This window comes from Macaca fascicularis, chromosome 12 (assembly GCF_037993035.2).
Source record: "Macaca fascicularis isolate 582-1 chromosome 12, T2T-MFA8v1.1".
Classification (NCBI taxonomy): domain Eukaryota; kingdom Metazoa; phylum Chordata; class Mammalia; order Primates; family Cercopithecidae; genus Macaca; species Macaca fascicularis.
The window spans coordinates 54,639,342-54,661,952 of record NC_088386.1 but is presented as its reverse complement, the minus strand read 5'-3'; the positions used below and the strand labels follow the sequence as shown (position 1 = coordinate 54,661,952).

Below are 22,611 nucleotides of genomic sequence, written 5' to 3'. Positions count from 1 at the left end.
TTCTGGCAGCAGGGCACAGAAGCAGGCAGCTCAACAGACTGGGGCAGGAGGATGCAGTTAAAAAAAAAAGGTAGGAAGTACAACTGAAACGGATCTACTAGTTACAAATTGACTATGAGTTCCCCACGACTGGACGACTGGTTAGCAACGAGTTACTGGCAGATCCTCTGAGCAAATCTAACAGAAGGCAGGCCCACCACACTAGGCTTGGGTTGGACTCTCGTGAATCTGGGGATGGCAGTGCTGGCAGCATCACTGTTGGGAAGCTGCAGAGGAACAATCTGCATTTGCTTCTCATCACTGAGGCCAAGGAAATTAAACCCAAGTGCATTCCTTCAACATCATGCGAGGAGCGTAGCAGCAGTGACCAAACGATGGTCATGGATAGGAGCTGTTTCCCACATGCCAGGTTCACGTAAATGTGCAAGCAGATTGGACAGGAGGGCCCAGGTTTTGGTCTGGAGAAGGGCGGGCCCTTCACCGCTGGGGAAGGGCTCTGTTGCTGGAAGACTGGGTTGGAATAAAGGGGCACAGCTTACATTTGTTTTTCTTCGGCATCGAGACAGATTGAGATAGAGGGAAACCCTTAATTCATTGAAGGGTCTCATGTCCTCTCCGAATCCTTCTCGAGGAAACTTCCTTAAGGCATACTGGTACCTCTGGGCTGCCTCTTTCATCTTCCCTTTCTAGGATTCAAAAATCACAAACATTTGTCCTTTTTCAGAGGCTGTAAGATGAATACCCTCCCACACCTGGAACACCCTGGGGAGTTTACTCCCCCCTGCAAACCCATGACAGAACATTGAAAGCATCCAAATAAGTGTCAAGGTGGGAGCTAGTTCACTAACTGGGCTGACGCACGTGGGTTTCACTGTCCTCATACGCACCCGCATCCTGTGGTTACACCGTGAGAAAGAGTCTGTGAACTGCTAGATTGATAACTATCAAACTTAATGTATCAGATTATCTTCTGGTATGTATTTTTGAAAATTATTTCAAGAATGATCTCATATCTAAAGATATTTTAATGCTAAGCATAACAGAAATCAGATGAAAAAACTGATCCTATTCCTAGGACAAGTAGCCTCTTGTAGATGAACCTAGAGAGCTTGCTGCAGAATAATTTTTCTTCTAAGAGGAACTAAAACATGGGATTTAAAAATCAGAACAGCACCACACATCATTTTCAAAGCTAAAAAAATCCATTTGCTCAGTCAGTCCCACTGCACAGCAGGTATAAAGCCTGTTGAAAATGGCTTCGTATTTCCGACATAATTGCCTACCAAAATCCATATTAAAAGCACTTCAAAGCCACAACAATACACACTCTCAACTCAATTTCAAACTGATTCCAAGCCAGGAACCCTGCTGGGTCATGCTATATTGCCTATTTATTTGTTACTATTAAAAAAAAATGAGAAGGAAAAAATCTACAACATAGCAAGTACAGGTGCCTAACAGTAAAAAGGATGAACATGGTCATAATCTAGTTTCCCCTATAATCTTTTAATTCTGTCTGGTCACAGAGCTTCAAAGAATAGTGACCTATGCAAATGGCCTGCATATCTATCTAAAGCAGGGGTTGGCAAACTATAGCTTGGAGGCCAAGTCTGGCCGACCACCTGTGTCTACAAATAAAGTTTTATTGGGACACAGCTGTGCTCATTCACTCTGTGCTATCTGGGGCTGCTTTTGTGCCCCCACAGCAGCACTGGGGAGTTGTGACAGAGGCCACACGGTCTGCAAAGCCTAAAACATTTACTGTCTGGCCCTTTACAGAAAAAGTTTGCTGACCTCTGACCTAAACTGTTGTCTTATTTTAAAAAAATTTAAAGTGAAGTTTATTGATCTGAAAATCGTATTTCCACTTCCAAGGGAAAATGGAAAAAATTAATTCAGTCTCCTGAGTAACTGAGGTGTTACTTGACTATATTAAGTAAAAATATCTCTAAAACAGGTTTCAAATTCTAGAAATTCATAGATATTAAAAATTAGATAGGAAAGGCTTAGGAGACAGAATGACCCTTTTCTTCTAGAAACATCTGCTGGGTGTTCCTCTCCCACATCTCATGACGGTGCCTCAGCATGGTGTTCTGAACTCAGAACATGAAAGGCTGAGGAACCTCCTCTATGACGTTCAGTTGACCTAGAGGTGACTCGGCTTCACGCATGGCTTCAGACAGTAAGCATCACTACAGCCTCAAGGATTAGCTCAGAAATAATGGTTCTCAGACACAAAGAGAGGTGCTTTCTACCTTTAAGATTCTGCCGGTAAGATATTAAGCCAACAATGTGGGCATGAAGCCAGGTCAGCACCTCTTGGCACTTTTTTTTTTTCTTTTGAGACTGAGTCTCACTCTGTTGCTGAGGCTGGAGTGCAGTGGTGCGATCTCAGCTCACTGCAACCTCTGCCTCCTGGATTCAAGCAATTCTCCTGCCTCAGCCTCCCGAGTAGCTGGGATTACAGGCACCTGGCTAATTTTTGTATTTTTAGTAGAGATGGGGTTTTGCCATATTGGCCAGGTTGGTCTAGAATTCCTGGCCTCAAGTGATCCGCCCACCTCGGCCTCCCAAAGTGCTGGGGTTACAGGCGTGAGCCACCACACCCAGCCACCTTTTGGCACTTCTATTACATGGATTCTGTGCAGTAGCACAGCTATGGCCATTATATACCCAGTTAAGAGCGTGCTCCGAGGCAGTTTCAATGGTAAAGAAAAGGGCGGCACCACTTACTTTGTACATCACATTTCCTTCCTCCATTAATTTCTGTAAAAGTATAATCAAGATATCAGGTTTGGAAGTGGCCATCGCCCAAGCAGCATTTCCTGCAAAACAAACACGCATTCAGAGGCGCTTCAGAGGCCCCAGGGAAAGGATCCCAATTCCTCCATGGCCCCACAGCTGGAGATCAGCACCAGCAGGAGCCCAGCTGGGAGCAGGACGCTGGCGAGGCTCAGTTGCTAATCCTTTCCACTGACCTGGGCACTCGAATCTGTCCTTGTTATTTTACTGAAAAAAGTAATGAGAAACAAAGGCATCCAAGCAGCGAAGACTCATCCCTCCCTTCCGAGTGGGATGTGAGGGAAACTGATTAAATGAGGCCTCAGCACAACCTCCTCAGTTCCTGCAGCAGCCACCGTGCAGGCATGTGTTCTCAGCATGCAGTCCCTCCACCCTGTCACTGCGCTCTACTCCCAGATGTCATGGCTTCTCTCTCCTACCCTACAGCTCGGCCACCTGCCTGAACTCTCGGGACACTGTGGGAGGAGTGCTGAAGAGCACAGCCCTGGAGCCAGCCTGCCAGGTCCCCATGGCGAGTACCACACAGCAGTCCTAGGGGAAGCCATTTAGCTGCTGGGTGCCTTGGTTTCCTCATCTGTAAAATCATGGGATTGTCACTGAGACTTTCAGGGCTGTGGTAGGGATTAAGGCAGAAGGTGAAACTGCTTGGATAGTTCCTGGCACTGTTCACTGCTTGACAGTACTAGTGAATAGCATTTCCCTCCCAGTGCCCTACCCAGAGCTAATCTTGACCAAGGGCCCCACACATCAAACCAAAATAGGGACCCTCCCCACATCTGGAATGGTGTGTTGTGTCAAAGCCAGCCACGTGGAAAGGGCTTTCCCTACTCAGGGGCCCTTCCATGATCCTCAAGTATCGTCCTAGTTTGTCTCCATGAAATCATACTACTACTACTTCACAGAAACTTGCTGTGGTGGCCACTTCCCCACACAGCTGACTGGCTGCTCTAGAAGAGTGGCTCAGCCTCCGCTGCTGCTCAGAGTCACCTGGAGAGCTTTCAGCAGCACCGCCCGGCCCCACCCCACAGCAAGAGGCTGAGCCAACTACTCTCTGGCATGGTTCCTGGCCACTGATACCACTCCAGACTGTCCTTCAACACCAGTCTCTGCTTTCCACACCCTCTGCCAGAAACACCGTGAGCTACTTACACATTGTGTATAATGATGATTAAGTGAGACTGAGAGAGAGATGTGCAAACATCTGACATCTTACTTCCTAACCTGGGAGCAGGTCACTCTCTGTGCTCTCTAGGCTTCTACAATCGGGAGCTCACCCCTCCTCCTGCTCAAGGGAGGCAGTGCTCACTGACCTAATTTGGCTCCCTTTCTGAGTAGCGCCACCACTACGGACGTGTTTCGGCAGCCGATGGCTCTGTCCAAGGGCCGCATCCCACTGTGGTCCACATGCTCGATCACGGCTCCCTTCTCCACCAGGTACAGCACCTGTAGGGACAGCAGAGGCCTGAGCAGCAGCTGGGGGCAGGAGTTCAGGGGTGCACATGGATTTGGCGGGGGGCAGTCTTAGCTTCAGTCTGATTGTAGATGCCTCTGCCTATTAAGGATCCTAGAACAGAAATAAAGTGGACACGAAAGAGAGAAGAGGAGCTGCAATCCCCAGCTAAAACCTTCACTGCTGAAGAGATTTTGCTGTCAGGGATGAGGAAAGCAGGGGACATGCTGCCATAGGTGGGTGTGTGCACACATGCATGATCTGTCATCTCATACCACTCCCCAGGTCACAGAGATGGGACACAGTCACCTTTGCATCTCCAATGAAGTAGGCAGCAGACTTCTGCAATGAGCTCCAACAAATGAGCAGGCCACAGCAGTGGTGACTTTAGAAATACTCAGACCCACACAACCTGAGCACGGCAGACTGTTAAGATTGGCAGCTTGGGACTGGATGGACCTGAGTATAATCCATTTCAAAGATATTTGAAGGAAATTGGGAAAGTAAAGATGGCAAGTTTGATACCACGGTACAAGGACTGATTTGATGTGATAAAACAGCTGTCACTTGAACTAAACCGGAAACAAGAGGAAGAAACACTGTGGTCACTCAAATTTCTCAATTTACTGGAGCCATTTTAGCCTATAACCATTTTTTAGCCTGTGGCTATTTTAGATTTTCATGTGGATCTAAAAAGATATGCTTCCTATCATCCACTCCACTATTCAAAATGACACTAAGTAGAGGGATTATCTATATAAAGAACTAAACCCAACTACAAAAACCAAATAACCTCATCTTTAGAATGGGCAAAGGACTTGAATAGATTTCTACAAAAATGATCAACGAGTGGCCAACGAGCATATGAGAAGATGTTCAACTCATACCCATTACGATGGCTACTATTTAAAAAAAAAAGAAAAAAAAAAAAGCTACTATAGAAAAAGCACCAAGACCCAGACATGCAGGGCCATGGCTTCCACTGCCAGGTTTGCAAGCACCTGTCTCTCTAGCTAGTCCTTCCACATGTACTGGCTGGGTGCGATGGCTCATGCCTGTAATCCCAGCAATTTGGGAGGCCGAGGTGGGCGGATCACCTAAGGTCAGGAGTTCAAGATCAGCCTGGCCCACATAGTGAAACCCCATCTCTACTAAAAATACAAAAATAAGCCAGGTGTGGTGGCACAGGCCTGTAATCCCAGCTACTCAGGAAGCTGAGGCAGGAGAATCGCTCAAACTGAGGAGGCGGAGGTTGCAGTGAGTTGAAATTGCATCACAGCACTTCAGCCTGGGTGACAGAGTGGGACTCCATCTAAAAAAAACAAAAAACAAACAAAAAACAAGTATTGGTGATGATGTAGAACAATTCTGGAAACCTTGTGCACTGTGGTATGAATGTACAATGGTGCAGCAGCTGTGGAAAAAACGTAGGGCAGTTCCTCAAAAAATTAAAAATACAATCACTGTATGAGCCAGAAATTCTGCTTCTGGATATATACCCCAAATAACTAAAAGCAGGGTCTTGAATAAATACTTGGCCACCCATATTCACTGCAGCATTATTCACAATAGCAAAAAACATAGAAGCAACCTAAGTGTGCACTGACAGATGACTGGAAAAACAAGATGTGGTATATACGTACAATGGAGCAATATTCATCCTTAAAAAGGAAGGTAATGCTATTCTAACACATGCTACAACATGGGTGAACCTGGAGGACATTATGCTACGTGAAATAAGCCAGTCACAAAAAGACAAATACTATATGATTCTACTTACATGAGATCTCTAAAGAGGTAAAAAACTCACAGAGACACAAAGTAGAGTGGTGGCTGTGATGGGCTGGGGGAGGTGGAGAGTTGTTTAACAAATACAGTTTCACCTTTGCAAGATGGAAGGTTCTAGATACTGGTTGTACAACAATGTGAATATACTTAAACTACTGAACTCTATATGTTTAGAAATGGTTAAGAGTAAATTTTATGCTATGTGTTTTTGCCACAATATTTAAAAAATGTTAGAATGCTAAGTTCCTTCACTGTTCTCTAATTTTGATAAACTACAGAATGTGGAAAGGTAGCTGAAAAATAAGTGTAGACATGTGAGATTTAGTTGAGTATGTTTTTGAAAACTGACATGAAATAGAGTTTACAAGGTATTGGAAGTTGATACCATTTAACTCTGACAGCGCTGCCTTCTAAAAGCACCAAGGCACAGAGGTGCAGGGCCATGGCTTCCACTGCAGGGTCTGCAAGCACCTGTCTCTCCAACTAGTCCTTCCATTAGATGTATTGAACTACTGGAAACTGGTAACTGTCATGTAGCTGACTATTCCTCTGGCACCTACTGGGTGCCTAGGGCATGCAGCCTGACAAAATCACAGTTTCTGCCCTGAAAGACATTTCAGAGTTCTCAGTTTATTAAGGTTTTATTCCCTCAACCCTTGATTAGACATGGGCATTTGGCAAAGGGATAAAGAGTGTCCAAAGCTTTCCATATTATTTTTAGGCAATGCCATATCACTTTAAAAACAACCAGTATATGTACATGATGAAATACTATGCAGGCTTTAAAAGAAGGAAATCTTACCATTTGCCACAACATGGATGAACCTGAAGGACATTATGGCTAAGTGAAATAAGCCACGCACATAAAGAGAGCATGATCTCACTTATATGTGGAATCTAAACAAGTTGAACTCACAACAGAAGCAGAGAATAGAAAGGTGGTTACCAGAGGCTGGGAGACAGAGGGACCTGGGGAAAGGGTAGGCACTGGTCAAAGGGTACGAAGATTCAGTTAAACAGGAGGAGTAACTTCTGGAGATCTGCATAGCACTGCAACTAGAATTAATAACTTTAAAAAATTATTTTATTTATTTATTTTTATTTTATTTTTGGAGACTGAGTCTCACTCTGTTGCCCAGGCTGGAGTGCAGAGGTACGATCTTGGCTCACTGCAGCCTCCACCTCCCGGGTTCAAGCAATTCTCGTGCCTCACCCTCCCAAGTAGCTGGGATTACAGGCACCCACCACCACGCTCAGCTAATTTTTTTATTTTTAGTAGAGGTGGGTCGCTTGATCTCGAACTCCTGACCTCAAGTGATCTACCCATCTTGGCCTCCCAAAGTGCCGGGATTACAGGCATGAGCCACTGTGTCCGGTCAATACTGTATTGTTTATTTCAAAACAGCTAAAAGAGATCTTAAATGCTCTCACCAAAAAGAAATAATATTTGGGTGACAGATACATTAATTAGCCTGATTTGATCATTCCACAATGTATACATGTATCAAAACATCACACTGTACCCCATAAATATACACAATCATTTGTCAATTAAAAATAAAACTTTGTCTGGGCATGGTGGCTCATGCCTGTAATCCTACCATTTTCAGAAGCCAAGGTGGGGAGATCACTTGAGCCCAGGTGTTCGAGACCAGCCTGGGTAACATAGTGAAACCCTGTCTCTAAAAATTAGCCAGGTGCGGTGGTGCATGCCTGTATTGCCAGCTACTCAGGGAGCTGAGGTGAGAGGATCTCTTAAGACCAGGAGAGCAAGGCTGCAGTGATCACAGCACTGCACTCCAGTCTGGGCAACAGAGCAAGACTCTGTCTCAAAAATTAATAATAGGCCAGGTGCAGGGGCTCACGCCTGTAATCCCAGCACCTTGGGAGGCCGAGGCAGGTGGATCACGAGGTCAGGAGTTGAAGACCAGCCTGGCCAACATGGTGAAACCCTGTCTCTCCTAAAAATACAGAAATTAGCTGGGCATGGTGGTACGTGCCTGTAATCCCAGCTACTCAGGAGGCTGAGGTAGGAGAACTGCTTGAACCCAGAAGGCGGAGGCTGCAGCAAGCTGAGATTGTGCCACTGCACTCCCACCTGGGCAACAGAGCAAGACTCCATCTCAGAAAAAGAAAATAATAATAATAATAAATTAAAAACAAAACAAAACAACTTTTAAAAAAAGCAACCAGGTAGTCATTAGTCACCATATATAAAAGTACTTTCTAAATGATCTATGCAAAAGTTTTATTTATATGGATGACTGAGAAAATCACGTATGGACATGCATACGCATATTCACGTATGTGTCTTTTGTATGTGCTGTTTGTAAGCAGGTATTTTTAAGCTTTTATGAGTTGACTAAAATCCTAAGTCCTGGAATAGATTGCATGTCACAGAATTAAAGAAAAATGAAAGATCCCCGACAAGACACACACACACACACACACACACACACACACACACTGACGACCCTGAGACACAATCTCATGCAGGCCCTGGAGTGAGCTGTTCACTTCCTGGGGTTTCTTTCCAGTGCAGGTGGAGGTGGGGAACACCTGCTGGTACTCACAGTCTCGGCATCACCATAGAAGGCAGCCAGGTCCAAGGGCGTGCGGCCATTCTTGTCCATCTGGTCTATCGCAGCTCCTTCTTCAACCAGATACTGGACCACTGCCCTGTGACCTTTCAGACAAGCCCAGCTTAATGCTGACAGACCCTCTTTGTCTAGAGAAGAAAGGGCTGCACCTGAAAGGAAAGCCCATTCACAGAACATGAACCTTATGAGATGACAAAGACAAAAAGCAAATAATTGCACACCTGCAGAACACCTGGCCTGAACCGAGTGTCAGTCAAGCACTGTAAAGGGTGACACTGGCCAGATGGGCTGGCAGAATGGTCATCGCTGCTGAAGAGGAATACCAGGCACGTGGCTGTGTTGCCTATTCTCTCTACTGTATATCAGAAAATTTCCGTACAGCCAGGCGCGGTGGCTCACATCTGTAATCCCAGCACTTTGGGAGGCCAAGGATCACGAGGTCAGGAGATTGAGACCATCCTGGCTAACATGGTGAAACCCCGTCTCTACTAAAAATACAAAAAAAATTAGCCAGGCGTGCACCTGTAGTCCCAGCTACTCGGGAGGCTGAGGCAGGAGAATGGCATGAACCCGGGAGGCAGAGCTTGCAGTGAGCCAAGATCACGCCACTGCACTCCAGCCTGGGCAACAGAATGAAACTCCGTCTCAAAAAAAAAAAAAAGAAATAAAGAAAATTTCCATCACAGAAAACTTAGAATTTGAATCAGAAAGCACTGAATGGGTCTGCTAAAGTTCTCTCTCTGTGTCCGTCCAAAAGAAACCTTTGAGGGCATGATGCTGCTACCTTTTGAAAGGAGGAATTCCACGGTGCTCAAGTGCCCTTCACAAGCAGCCACCATGAGGGGCGTCCGGCCTTGCTTGTCACTTAGGTTCACATCACAGCCGCGTTCCAACAGCAGTCTAACAATCTGGAAGAGACACTTGAAATTATCATCCTCCTGCTGCCTTTTCAACCACACCTGCTATACCCAGACAGGTTTCTGAACCTTTAAAAGTAGTCAAATGACTTTCTTTCAAAAATCCCTAAGTTGCGTGAACCATGGGGCCTGGAAAATCTTTCCACTATATTCCTTTGAACAGAATCTTTTCCAAAATATATGCTCTTTTCAACATGCTCAATTCATTGCTGTTATCTACTAAATATACACATACCAGACAGAAATGGTAATTTGGGGGAGGAGGGATGCCAATCACAATCTCCAAGGACAAGACAGCCACAGGGGCATGGGAAAATGAAGCACAACTCAGGGGGGCAAGCAGCAGTCACGGGGTCCCCCATGGGCACTGAAGCTAACTAAGTACCTACAGCTGAGTGCAGGGCAGGAGGGGGTCGCAGAAAGAAGCTCGCCCACTACACACCCAAGCCATGGGCTTTCTTAAGATGCAGCACTGGCGGATGGCATGCCCTTTGGGGAAGGCAACTTTTAGCAAAGCACCCTGAGAAGATTCTCAGCCCTAGAAATACACCTTTCAACCAGGCATGGTCATAAGGTTGGGGAGGAAAAAACCTCAGAAAACCAGATGGGTATCTCATCACCACCATCCCAGCAGAAACCGCTTCACCCACAGCTTAGCCCAAGTTTTTCCCCAACACATCACCTGTTACATGGCCGCAGCAATAGGAGGTGACACATTCCCACTGCCTTCTTGCTTGTTATCCACTAACAAATGCTTTCCAAACTTCCCCGTGACTTAGGACACAGCAGAGCCAGGAAAGGATTAGCCAGAGGATCAGGGTGAACCAGTGAGGGTGACAGGGAACAGATGGTACAAACCAAGCTCTTAGGAATGGAAAGAGGAGAAGAATCCTGCCAGGAAGCACTCACAGCTCCTACCAAGGGAGCCAGCAGGCATCGGCAGAGATGCGATTCCATGACCAAAACTTTGGTCTAGAACATTCTTCTTTGTAATGGTCATAACATCCTTTGTATCCGTAGTGTATGTGTAACCTGGTGCTAGGTGAGGGGTAGGTATGTGGTCACTGTTTATGAAATGAAGGAACAAGGATCCCCTGGCTCCCTTGAATGAACCACAACAATGGATCATTCATAGTAAAAAACAAAACAAAACAAAAAAACTAAAACTAAAACCCAGCCCGAATCAGTGCTGGACCAGAGGGAAACATTTTCTTTTCCAAAGAGCACAAAAGAACTGCTCTTCTTCCAAGTATGTTGGACAAATGCGTCCCAAAACTACAACACGTATGTTAGAGCAAGTCTCTTGTTACCACGATGAGTCCACCCACTCCACCTCCCTCCACAGCTGAAGGCAGTGGCTGTGTCTCTGACCTGAATAGCTCGGCCTTGAGCAGCCTTGCTCCCCAGCCTATGTGGCCAACTGTGTTATCTTGTCAAACGTGTGGCTCTATCAAGTAATCCCGATGGCACAGAAGCCGAGGATGGGGAACAGACAGGTTCAGGGGAGCTGCATGTGTTCTCAGGGGAGCCAGGCAATAGTGAACTCCATCCTCACTCATTGCTTCTGAAGCATTCAGGGGCCCCCCCGGGTACCTGCCAATGCCCCTGGCGTGCGGCACAAAACAAAGGTGGAACCCCTCTCCTGTTTGTCCGCGACACAGCAGCTCCACGCCCCAGCAGCAGCTCGCAGACCTCCAGCTTCCCTCTTCCTGCGGCAGCAGTCAGGGCTAAAGGAAAGTCACATAGAGGGGAATCTGTTAGCATGTGGTGGAGCACAGATGGCCAGAAATTCTTTGACAGTTCTCTCCCCCAGTGGGAGGTAGGGTCTATATGTCCTCCCCCTTTGAACCTGCGGGGGCTCTGTGACAGCTGTGACCAACAGAACACAGCAGAACAAATTCTGTGTGAGTGTCAAGGCCCAGGTCCTAGGAGATGGGCTGCTTGTACATCCTTGAACACTCTTTCCTGGAGGCCGGATGCCATGCTGAGAGGAAGCCCAAGCAGTCCTGTGGTGAGACCCACAGAGAGAAGAACTGAGGCCTGGGCATGGCTGCCAGTTCCAGATGGGCTCCCAGGAGACAGCCAGCACCAGCCGGCCAGCCACATGCATGTGCCATCTGGAAAGGGATCCACCAGCCTGGGTCAAGCTGCCCCAGCTAAAGCCATGTGAGCAGAGGTGAGCCATCCCCACCATGCCCGGCCCAAACTATAGATTCAGAGGTGGCTAAGTTTTTTTCTGTTTTTCACAGGAAGAGATAACCAGAATACAGTGCAACGCAAACACAGGTTGGAATTATTGTCTAGTTTGGCCTCTTACCCTAAAATCGTAAAATTTCATTCAACAAGAATAATCACTCAGGCAGTCTAGCATGCATGTCACTCCCCCCTCGTTAAAGAATCTCCTTAACACGTCAAGATTCAGGGTTAAGAAAGTCAAGAAAGAAAAGAAGATCCAACCGTAGAGGGCCGGAGTGAACACGCTGGCCCAGAGGCAGTGAGCTGTCGTGGCGGTGCTGCGGGGAGTCAGCTAAGGATGAAAGAATGCTGTGGGGCTGCGGGAAGTCAGCTAAGGATGAAAGAAAAATGGCACGCAAGGAGAGAGGACAACGAGACCGGGCACTCATGGCACTCTCCCATCAGCCTGGGCCTCCCCGCTCCCCGATTCTTAATTTGGGGGTAATAGGCAGGGGGTATAGTTCGAAGAGCTGCTTCTGCTCATTGCGGGAATCACTGTCTAGAGAGGAGGACGGAGGAGGTGGCAGAAACAACCCCAGGCCAGGACGATCGGCTCTTCAGTGGGACCAGAGGCCAGCAAAGGGCTGAGTGTCGAGGGATGGCTGTTCTTCTGGAGGGAGGGAGGAGATGGAGCGCCGCTCCCTGGCTCTATTCCCAGCACATGCCTGGGACGACCCTGTTTCTAAATACAGCCTCCAACCTATACATTTCCAGTTTCCAGAATAGGGAAGTGTTCTTAAAAGTCAGTCAGGCAGACAGACCTCTCAGGCTGAAAATGGGGCAACACAGAAACAGGCCTTCAAAAGGTGTGGTCCACATGCCAGGGAGCCTATGAGGAGCACCCAGCCCCATTAGTAACCAGGCTCACTAACGAGAGACGGATGTGGAACAAGAAAGCTCACACCCTGCTAGCGGAAAGGCGCATGGTGGCTGCTCTGGAAAACAGGCTGACGCTACGAGTAAGTGGAAGATGGGTGTAACCCCCCACCCAGCAACCCACTTGCAGAGATGCACCCTGCAGGCACTCTCAGGGTGCACCAGAAACACAAGCAAAAATGCTCACTGCACCCCGGGCTGCAAGCAATCCAAACAACCATCATCATCAGCAGCAGTAGTAGTAGGCTTCAAGAAAGTGGCACCGTCAATCAGCAGAACACTACATGTCTACAAAAATAAACACCATGTGGCTAAACACGACTGACCGAGTCAGTCTCACAAACTTAACAAGGATTCAAAGAAACCAAACCCAAAAGAAAACACAGAGGACTTTGTTCATACAGAGTTCAAAAGAAGAATGCTGTGACAGCCGTCTCGGGAGAGGGTCACCTGTGGGCTTCCGATTAGCAAGGGTGGGACCTGGTTTGTCTCCTGTGCACCTTCTGAGCTCGGGTCTCAGAGCTAAGCCCCAGGAGCCAAGGGCTCAGGGATGCTGGTATCTGCACACACCCCTTGGTCTGCCTGTCCTCTTTGACACCCCTCAGGGCAGCTAACAGATGCCTGCTTCCTCTGGTTCCTACAATAAAGCCCAGGGAAGCTGGGAGTCTGTTGCTGATTTGTGACCTCCTCTGGTCACACCAGTCAGCATGGCCATGGTTTAACCTCTAGGAGCCACATACACAAAAGGCGGCAAACCAGTTATCTCCCTGCAACAAACTAGCTCCCCTACTGAACAGTCTCTACAGACTGTCCTCAGGGCCATGGTGCAGTGTGGCTGGCGACCTCACCTCTTCACATGTCACAGAGAGGTAGCCACATCTGTCCCATGGATCACCTGAGCTCCGTGTTCAATCTGGGGCCTCGTCACCGGAAAGTGAGGGAGTGAGCGTGGGCAGCAGGCAGTCCTGGTCTTGTGGACCTACGGATGTAAAGGTCAGGCCCAGGATGACCGTGGGGAAAGCATCCCCTTCTCCATCCTTCCAGAAGGGCAACGCAGCTCTCACTTTGCTTCTGGCCCTTGGTCAGTGTGGACCTCATCAGTGAAGGGACCTTCTTCAGTGGCCTCATCATAGACCAGCCCCTCGTAAGAGTTTACACAGCAGCCCAGGGAGCTCAGGGCCAGTCTGCAGGCCTGGCCGATCCCTCCCACGCCCTATTCCTTACCACCCAGATGACGGCCTGTTTCTTTTCAGAAAAGAGGCCACCACGTTTCTCCAGAAAAATGCGTTTAAAGGGCTCTGTCCTGATGGATGTCCTCAAGCCTCTTGATCTATGTTTGCAGCAGACAGCACTAAAGCGGTGGGGGACCAGAGGAGGTAACAAGTCAGGAGCTGACTCCCAGCTCCCCAGGCCTTGTCTGAGCACCAGAGAGAGCAGACATCTGCCAGCTGTCAAGATGCTCTGACACCTGATGCTACAATATTTTTCCATGAGGCATAACAACTTCAGTTCTCTGTGGTAGAACAGTCCTTCACGTGCACTGGGACATGGTCCCTTGCAGCTCTTCAAGGAGGTAGCTGGTAAACTCAGCCAAGGTCCTCATGAGAAGTCAGTGCTGGCACCAACATGTGTGTTCAGTGAGTCATCCTAGTGGAGGGCACAGGGGGCCTGTGCACCATGGTTCTCAGAAAGTGAGAGACTGCTCAGCTCTGGAGTCCCAAGGTCTAGGATGTAACAGCACAAGACACCTGAAGACATGATCTAGTCTCAGTTGCTATGTGTGACCTTGGCAAATCCTCAAGGTCTGTGAGCTTCAGTTTTCCCATGCAGAAAGCTAAGGAGTTGAGCCTGACCAGAGTTATGAAAAGGCCAAAGTTTCCGCAAATGCTTAGTCCTCATTTCATTCTTTAAATGCACCTTATTTAAAATTTTGTAATAAACACAACACCCATCCCCCACCCAACCACCACCACATTTGCAGTTACTAAATTCTTTTTGTTTTTGAGACAGGATCTTGCTCTGTTACCCAGGCTGGAGTGCAGTGGTGCAATCTTGGCTCACTGCAACCTTTGCCTCCCAGGTTCAAGGGATTCCCCTGCCTCAGCCTCCCGAGTAGCTGGGATTACAGGCACGAGCCCCCATGCCCGGCTGATTTTTATATTTTTAGTAGAGATGGAGTTTCACCATGTTGGCCTGGCTGGTCTTGAGCTCCTGACCTCAGGTGATCTGCCCACCTTGGCCTCCCAAAGTGCTGGGATTACAGGTATGAGCCATTGTGCCTGGCCGCTGTCACTAAATTCTGATACCTTGGGGCCCAGCGCATTACCATGGGTGCCCAGAATAACTTACCACTGGGCAGTCTTTATAATAGTGCTTTTCCTGTCATCTTTCTAGTTAGATAATTTCTTAGAACTACAGGAAGAGCCATTCTTAACAACAATTGCCGTCTGCATCACTGATCTGGATGACGAAGTGGATTCTTTCAAGACAGCGCAACCAGAACAAAATATTGAAGGGCACGGATGCTACAGCTGATCTGGACTGCAGGTACCATTCATGTTTGTGTTATGCAAACAGGCCCATTGCCCTTCCTGAGCAGATATTTAATCTCAGTGCGTCGGTATGTAAAACTGACATCAATACCATTAATAGGATGGTATTGATGTCAGTTTTACATACCGACGCACTGAGACAGAAGTGGGGAGGCGCTTCCCATACCTAAAATGTTTGGAAACCAGGGTCCAAGGTGATCCTATCTGTACTCTGAGAATCTACACAAACCAGTTCTGGTCCCTGCTGCCCTGGGAATTCCCGCTGTAGTCTCTTCCTGCCACAATGATAATGTTAACGATTCCTACTAATATAAGGCTCAGGGGTACTTTTATATTGTGAGAGACCAGAATATGCCACCCCAAAATATGTCTTTTTGCATAAAGATTTTGAGCTGATTATTTTGAGATACTGAAGACACAGGAGGTATTCCAAAAACAGAGAAGTTATCCTCTTGTAAGACAAAATTCAAGGGTGTCTTCCTTTCTATACCAAGAAGAGAAGGATGACTACATGACTAGAGACTTCTATCAATGAAGAATCTGGCTCACAAACCTTACCCTTGTTAACCGCTTTTCTTGGGTACCTCCCCATAACTGGCCTTCCCCACACCATTTATCTTTGTTTCAGGGGATTTTTTTTTTCCCCTTAGAGATGGTTTCTCACTCTGTCACCCAGGCTGGAGTGCAGTGGCACAATCTCAGCTCACTGCAACCTCTGCTTCTCGGGTTCAAGCAATTCTCCTGCCTTGGCCTCCCAGTTAGCTGGGATTACAGGCGTGCGCCACCACGCCTGGCTAATTTTTGTATTTTTAGTAGAGACGGGGTTTCACCATGTTGGCCACGCTGGTCTCGAACTCCTGACCTTGTGATCTGCCCGCTTCAGCCTTCCAAAGTGCTGGGATTACAGGCGTGTGCCACCATGCCTGGCTGGGATGATGGCTTTTAAGCCTAAAATCTAAGCCATCTCTTGGACACTGACTCACTTCTCTGGGTATCTCCCACAGATACAACACAAGATAACAAGATACACCTGCTATTCAACTTCTGTTTGTGTAAATCTGTCTTTCATTGCTGCAGTCTGTCCCAAGAACTGTGAAGGGTAAGGATAAAGTGATTTCTTCCTCTCCTACAATATACATTATCTGGATTGATCTGATCATGTGATTCTTATGCTGGAAGATCTGGGTATTGAACCACTACCTGGATCTGCTGCTGCTCTGCCATTTTCCTCCAGGCAAAGAACAACTCCCTCTTCCTCTTCTCCCCGGTTAACCAGAAGAAGGAATGAATCAAAACAAAGACACATTGGCTCCATGCTGAGGCAGGGCCCAGGTAAATGCATGACGCCAGGCAAAGGAATAAACACAGGACTCTTCCATTTGACGAGATCTGAAGCAGCCCATCCACCACAGCATTCTGCTCTTTTATTTAGTAAACAAGTTTCATCTCCATTATAAACGGGGCCTTTAAATCAGGATTTCTGTTGCAGCTGCTGCTGAATTTTTGCAACAGCAGCACATCAGAAATGATAGTCCAGCGCTAAAAATAGGGACCTCTGTTTCACAGAGGTGTCAGAGAAGCCACAAGTTGGAGCAAATGACAAGGGGCGAGCATGCCACCCTGGGCATGGCAACGGGGTTGGACCCCGTCCTCCTCCTTTTCCTTCACAACTCTTGCTATGGTATTTGGTGACTTCCTCTCGAGGCAACTAAAAACCTGTAAGTACAGGCAGACTTTGCTCAGGCTTAAAACAGATCACGTACTACACACAAATTCCTGACGAGGCTCTCGTTTACAAATGATGCAGACAGACAACAAGATCTGTGTTTTCCTTTTTCTAAGCAGATTGCATATTCTGGGGCCATCGCTGCAAACTCCTGAGGCTCTGCCATTTTCAGGGGATCTCAAGTTTTAGCAGCCACAGGGACTTACCAACACCATATACGGAAACAAAGAGACTGAAGAATAGCCAGCCACATGCTTAAGCAAACAGGACCACGGCTAAATTATGCTCAGGAATTCCAGCTATTCTGCTGCAAAGGCCGACCTCGGGTGCCGCCCACCAGGCTCCAGTGAGGGTTAATGCACTCCGCCAGACCCGAAGGAAAAGAGGGCAGGGGAGGGCAGGAGAAAAGAATGCCCTGCTATGGGCAGTACCTTGCCTTCTGGCCAGTGAAATACAAAGATGGAGAAAAAAAAAGACTTGGTATGAAATGGGAGCTCAAAAATCAACGTGAACAGATGGCACTTTTTAGGACTCAAATTGGACACAATTTACTCTAGTTGCAAAATCCTTAACAAGATGGCATTTGTGAATTAGATTCCCATGAAAGCACATATTTTCTGACGATCTGAATAATTTCACCTTAGCAACTTGCCTTCTGTCTTGAGAAGGCAAGTAGGTTTGTAATGGCAGACGTTCATTTTACGAACAACCTGACTGGCCGGGCACGGTGGCTCACGCCTGTAATACCAGCACTTTGGGACGCTGAGGCGGGCAGATCACGACGTCAAGAGATCGAGACCATTCTGGCTAACATGGTGAAAACCTGTCTCTACTAAAAGTACAAAAATTAGCTGGGCGTGATGGCACACGCCTGTAATCCCAGCTACTCAGGAGGCTGAGGCAGGAGAATTGCTTGAACCTGGGAGGCAGAGGTTGCAGTGAGCCGAGATTGTGCCATTGTACTCTAGCCTGGGCAACAAAGCAAGACTCCATCTTAAAACAAAAAATTAAAAAAAAAAAAAAAAAAAAAAAAAAAGGCTGGGCGCAGTGGCTCACACCTGTAATCCCAGCACTTTGGGAGGCTGAGGCGGGCAGATCACGAGGTAAAGAGATAGAGACCATTCTGGCCAACATGGTGAAACCCTGTCTCTACTAAAAGTACAAAAATTAGCTGGGCATGATGGCACACAGCTGTAATCCCAGCTACTCGGGAGGCTGAGGCAGGAGAATCACTTGAATCCAGGAGGCGGAGTCGCAGTGAGCCGAGATCTCTCCACTCCACTCCAACCTGGTGACAGAGTGAGACACGGTCTCAAAATAAATAAATAAATAAATAAATATTAAAAAATAAAACTGACAACAATCTGAACTTATTGGAAACAGCAGCAAGAGAGTTTTTTGCACCATAAAATGGATGGTTTGCAGGAATCTTTCATATACTAAAGTTCTCTGGGAAAAGATTTGATTTGCAAAAACTCCATTGTCAACTTGCCGGGGACACAGTCATTCCACAAACAGGGCTATTCCTAAAATTTTATAGCAGATCTGTCACTCAAATTCACGGGATGTGCTACCCAGGCTCAGGATGGCTTGGCTTACAGATCACAACAATGGGTCTGTATTCCCACCCACATTTGGTTTTGGACCCACCTTGGGGGCTCAGAGAGAAGGGCAGCAGAGTCAGTACACACAGAAGCAGCTTCCTGCTGGCAGACTATGACCTTTACATGCATTACCCAGGGATGTATGAAAACCATTCTGCAAGCTGGAACGAAGTACTTCCGGAGAACAGCTTACACCAGGAGAACCCACTTTCTGCTGGCTGAGAGGGCACTGTGGGCAGGGCAGGGTGGCTGGGCTCTGCCTGTATACTTGTGTTCACATGTGGAATTTCCTTCCTATTATCCTGGCCTCTCCCATATTTTATAAAAATGAGTGGAAAATGAAAAAAAATGAGTGTCAACATTAATTGAAAGCAGCAGGGTTCTCATAAATGTCATCTAATTGTGGCCAAGGTGAGAACTGTGAGATGTGATGAAGGTAGTGATGCTTGACCCTCAGCCCCAGGCCCGATGGCCACACCCTGCTCAAAGGCAGAGAACACCAGGAAAGAGTGTGCCTGACACATTGCACATTTCTCAGCTACTTTATCTCAACGGTAAAATGTAATGAGGGATTTTAGGATTGTTTTTTTTTTTTTTTTTAACTCTGGGAATGACTGCCCGCCCCGCCTTTGTAACTGACTCTAAGCAGCTACATGGAGGCTGACCAGTCAGACTTGCTTTGCTGCCACTGGGCGCTCGGCCATCACACTGAGGGCCTCAGGGAAGCTGGCCCCCATGTCCTCTGGCTGAAAGCAGCAACCCCTCCCCAAAAGGCCAGGCAATGTGCCGCCCCACCCCACCTTCTAGGCATAGGACTAAGATTTACAGAAGCCAAATGTCATAGCCTCGCTTTGTTCTTTGTTAGGCATTTCCTCCTGTCTCTGAGGGAGGGGAAGGCTTCTATTAGAAGAACATACTTTCCAAGAGCTATAAATTTTTCACCTCTACAAAGACCAGGCAATTATCTAACCTAATCCTAAACAATTTAAAGGATAAAATGAAGGTAATCAAGATGGCTCTTCCAGAAAACTGTACTTGCACTGGGAGACAAACGTCCCAAGCCTTGGGGTCTGGGACAAACCTCCAACACTGCCAGCCTCAAGTGAAGCTTCTGCAGGCTGGGGCACTGCTGTTCAGTGACCTCACGAATGGGAAGCCAGCACTGCCCAGGTACAGTCACAGGCCGTGTGACGATGTTTCAGTCAGCGACAGACTGTGCATACAACAGCACAGTGGTCTCATAATACCATATTTTTATACCTTCTCTATGTTTAGACACACAAGTATTTACCTTTGTGTTATAGCTGCCTACAGTATTCAGTACAGCAATATGCTGTACAGGCTTGGAGCCTGGGAGCAATAGGCTGTGCCATCCAGGCTTGTGTAGGTACACTGGAAGATGTTCACACAATGACCAAATCGCCTAAGGATGCATCTCTCAGAACTATCTCATGCACAAATTTAAAAAGTTGTGGTTTTGAACACCTTGCTTATTGTTTCCCATTTGGCAAAACTCTCCCAGGAGGGCCAGATCTCCCAACAGCCATGATGGGCCTGCAGAAGCAGCCTGGCTGGGGCCAGATACGGGGATTCTGTGTTATAAGGCAATAGGCATCAACCAAGCATCCTGGAAAAATGTGGCTCCCTCTGCTGACAGACATGACCCTGTTTTCACCGAGCTATCTATGGGAGGTGAATACACGGCAGAATCCAAATCTGGGGAACCAGAACACTCCTGACCATGTTACAAATTCTACTGTAAAAACACTGTCAGCCTGTATGTGCATTCGAGATTAAAAAAAAACCTCAAATTGCCAACTTCTTTTAAAAAATAAAACGTGTAACTGCACCTGTAAACAGGACTTCACACGTGTGACCAACATTCCTTTCTTTTTCACCCTTATGACTCCATCTTCCAAAGTAATTGCAAAGTTGAAGATTCCATCACTTACACATCCACTTACTCAACCGAAAAATGTATAGCATACATTAATAACATATTACAATAATATTAATCAACTTATCACAACCCTGACAATACATAGCATTTACTGAACACGCATCAACTGCTGAGAGCTGCACAAAATACCCTGGGTGGATTCTCATTTAATCTTGTTAAGAACCTTTTGAACCAGGTGTCATGATGATGCCCACGTTACTGAGGTGAAATAACTGAGTCACAGGAGTTACATCATCTGCCCCAAATCACAAAGGGAATCAGTGTCAGAGTCAGAAATTTAACCCGAGCAACGGAATGGACCTGAAGTCATGCTCTTGATCAAAACAGGAAGATGCTATTGGATTTAAATAACATACCATGCCATTTGTAAAGGGCTGCCTACACAATGCTCTTGGTCCTCCATATTCATAAATTCAGTGAACACAATCAACTTCTATGAGGCAAGCACTACTCACAGTTCTCTGTTACAGATGAGGAAAATAAGCCCCAGAGAAATTAAACAACTTACTTAAGGTCCCACAGCCAGTGGGAGTATAGCTAAGTCTAAGGTTTTTGTTTTGTTTTGTTTTTTGAGACAAGTATCACTCTGTTGCCCAGGCTGGAGTGCAGTGGCAGGATCTTGGCTCACTGCAACCTCTGCCTCCTGGGTTCAAGCAATTCCCTGACTCAGCCTCCTGAGTAGCTGGGATTACAGGCACCTGCCACCACGCCTGGCTGGTTTTTGTATTTTTAGTAGAGACTGGGTTTCACCATGTTGGCCAGGCTGGTCTTGCACTCCTGATCTCATACTCACCTCGGTCTCCCAAAGTGCTGGGATTATAGGCATGAGCCACTGCACCCGGCCAGTCTGAGTTCTTAGCTCCTACACTGCTGCCTCCAGGAAGTTGCCTTTAAAAATATCTAAAGCAATCAACAACCTTCTATGAGTGTTGTTTAGAATGAAAGTACCAGAAAGTGCTTCTCTTTTTTTGAGGAACTGCTGTGATTTCTCCCATGGACAATAAAAATAGTTTACAAGGAGTGTGTTCCCCTCTAATTCTGGCCACATGGCATTCTACAGCCACAGTAGTAGCTCAATTTAGTATGCCATGGCACGAATGTTTGAGCGGTTCTTCATGTCCTATTCCTGACTTAGTGTTTTAAAATTCTTATCTGCATCATTTCAAGTAAGCTTCTTCAAATCCTTTGAGGAATAATGTGTGTGCTATAAATAATGTAACCTCAATTTAAAAATAATTTCCTAAAAGATAAACAACATAAGCCATCTTTCATACAGACTTTGTTCTTTTAAGAATCCATGAGAAGACTAGACCTTTGGACAGCTGTCACTTCTAAAGTGTGCTGAGAATGTTCACATGTGGAAGGCTGGGTTACACACCAAGTTATTTAAAGCAGGCATAAAGTTCTCTCTCTCCTCTCAGTAAGGGCTAAGCTTGTGCTGAGGACTTGGTTACAAGCCAGGACACCACGTGAGTTCTCAGTGTAAAAAGGGGGCATTTCCACAAAAGCATTTTATACAATCTCACATCTGGCCCCCAAAACACAGAAAGAATCCAAATATCATTTCAAGAATTTGAAAGAAACAAGGATGATTTTTCTGTGGGAGTGTAATCCTTCCCAAAATATGAATGAATATATTTTTCTGTTGAAGGCAGAAGTATTTTTTGTTAAACATTCAGGGTTCACTCACTAGAAAAATGGACTCTATGTACAGCAAGAACAGCTTGATGAAGGTGGTCAAGGGGCCAATTCGTTCGTGCTTGAGACGCCACCCCTGGGTTTGTACCTGCTCACTGCTGGCCACTCAGTCTGCCCTACAGGGTGGGGACATGCTGACCTGACCCCTCTGCCCTCTTTGCAGAGAGGAGTGGTCTCCAGAACCCACCCACATCAGGGCAAAACCCAGGGGTCTGTGAGACCAGGAGGACAGGGTGTGGACAAACCCAGTGCCCTCAGTTCTGATCCCCCATCTGCCTCCACTGGTTGGGGGACCCCTGTGCCCATCCTTTCCAACCAGAGCCGTTACCCCTTCCATGTTGGTAACCCCACTTTGTCCCTTACAGGGCACAGGGTCACCCCACCCCATCTTGCTCCTTTCAGG

The 22,611-nt window shown here is 46.9% G+C and overlaps 2 protein-coding genes across 51 annotated transcripts in view; one reads left to right on the top strand and one right to left on the bottom strand.

Moving 5' to 3' along the window:
• Positions 1–22,611, bottom strand: part of TANC1 (tetratricopeptide repeat, ankyrin repeat and coiled-coil containing 1) — a 265,441-nt gene that overhangs the window by 4,173 nt on the left and 238,657 nt on the right. For 30 of the 31 annotated variants that reach the window (XM_065525539.2, XM_065525540.1, XM_065525538.1 and 27 more), the window contains 6 exons: positions 11,151–11,284; positions 9,425–9,548; positions 8,614–8,789; positions 4,113–4,245; positions 2,734–2,825; positions 540–686 (listed from right to left, as the gene is read on the bottom strand). In XM_065525539.2, coding sequence (XP_065381611.1) covers positions 540–686; positions 2,734–2,825; positions 4,113–4,245; positions 8,614–8,789; positions 9,425–9,548; positions 11,151–11,284 — 806 coding nt within the window. Of the gene's footprint in view, positions 1–539; positions 687–2,733; positions 2,826–4,112; positions 4,246–5,377; positions 5,565–8,613; positions 8,790–9,424; positions 9,549–11,150; positions 11,285–22,611 lie in introns of those variants that run through there. The other variant, XM_074009212.1, reaches the window with a different exon arrangement.
• WDSUB1 (WD repeat, sterile alpha motif and U-box domain containing 1) overlaps positions 1–22,611 on the top strand; it is an 85,915-nt gene that overhangs the window by 57,662 nt on the left and 5,642 nt on the right. For 8 of the 20 annotated variants that reach the window (XR_012421143.1, XR_012421120.1, XR_012421144.1 and 5 more), the window contains 2 exons: positions 15,063–15,215; positions 16,225–16,319. Coding sequence is in view for 2 of the 20 variants with exons in the window: in XM_074009215.1 (XP_073865316.1) it covers positions 8,583–8,632 (50 nt within the window). In the remaining 18 variants the exon portion in view is untranslated. Of the gene's footprint in view, positions 1–8,582; positions 9,147–15,062; positions 15,216–16,224; positions 18,313–22,611 lie in introns of those variants that run through there. The other 12 variants (XR_012421139.1, XR_012421134.1, XR_012421119.1 and 9 more) reach the window with 4 other exon arrangements.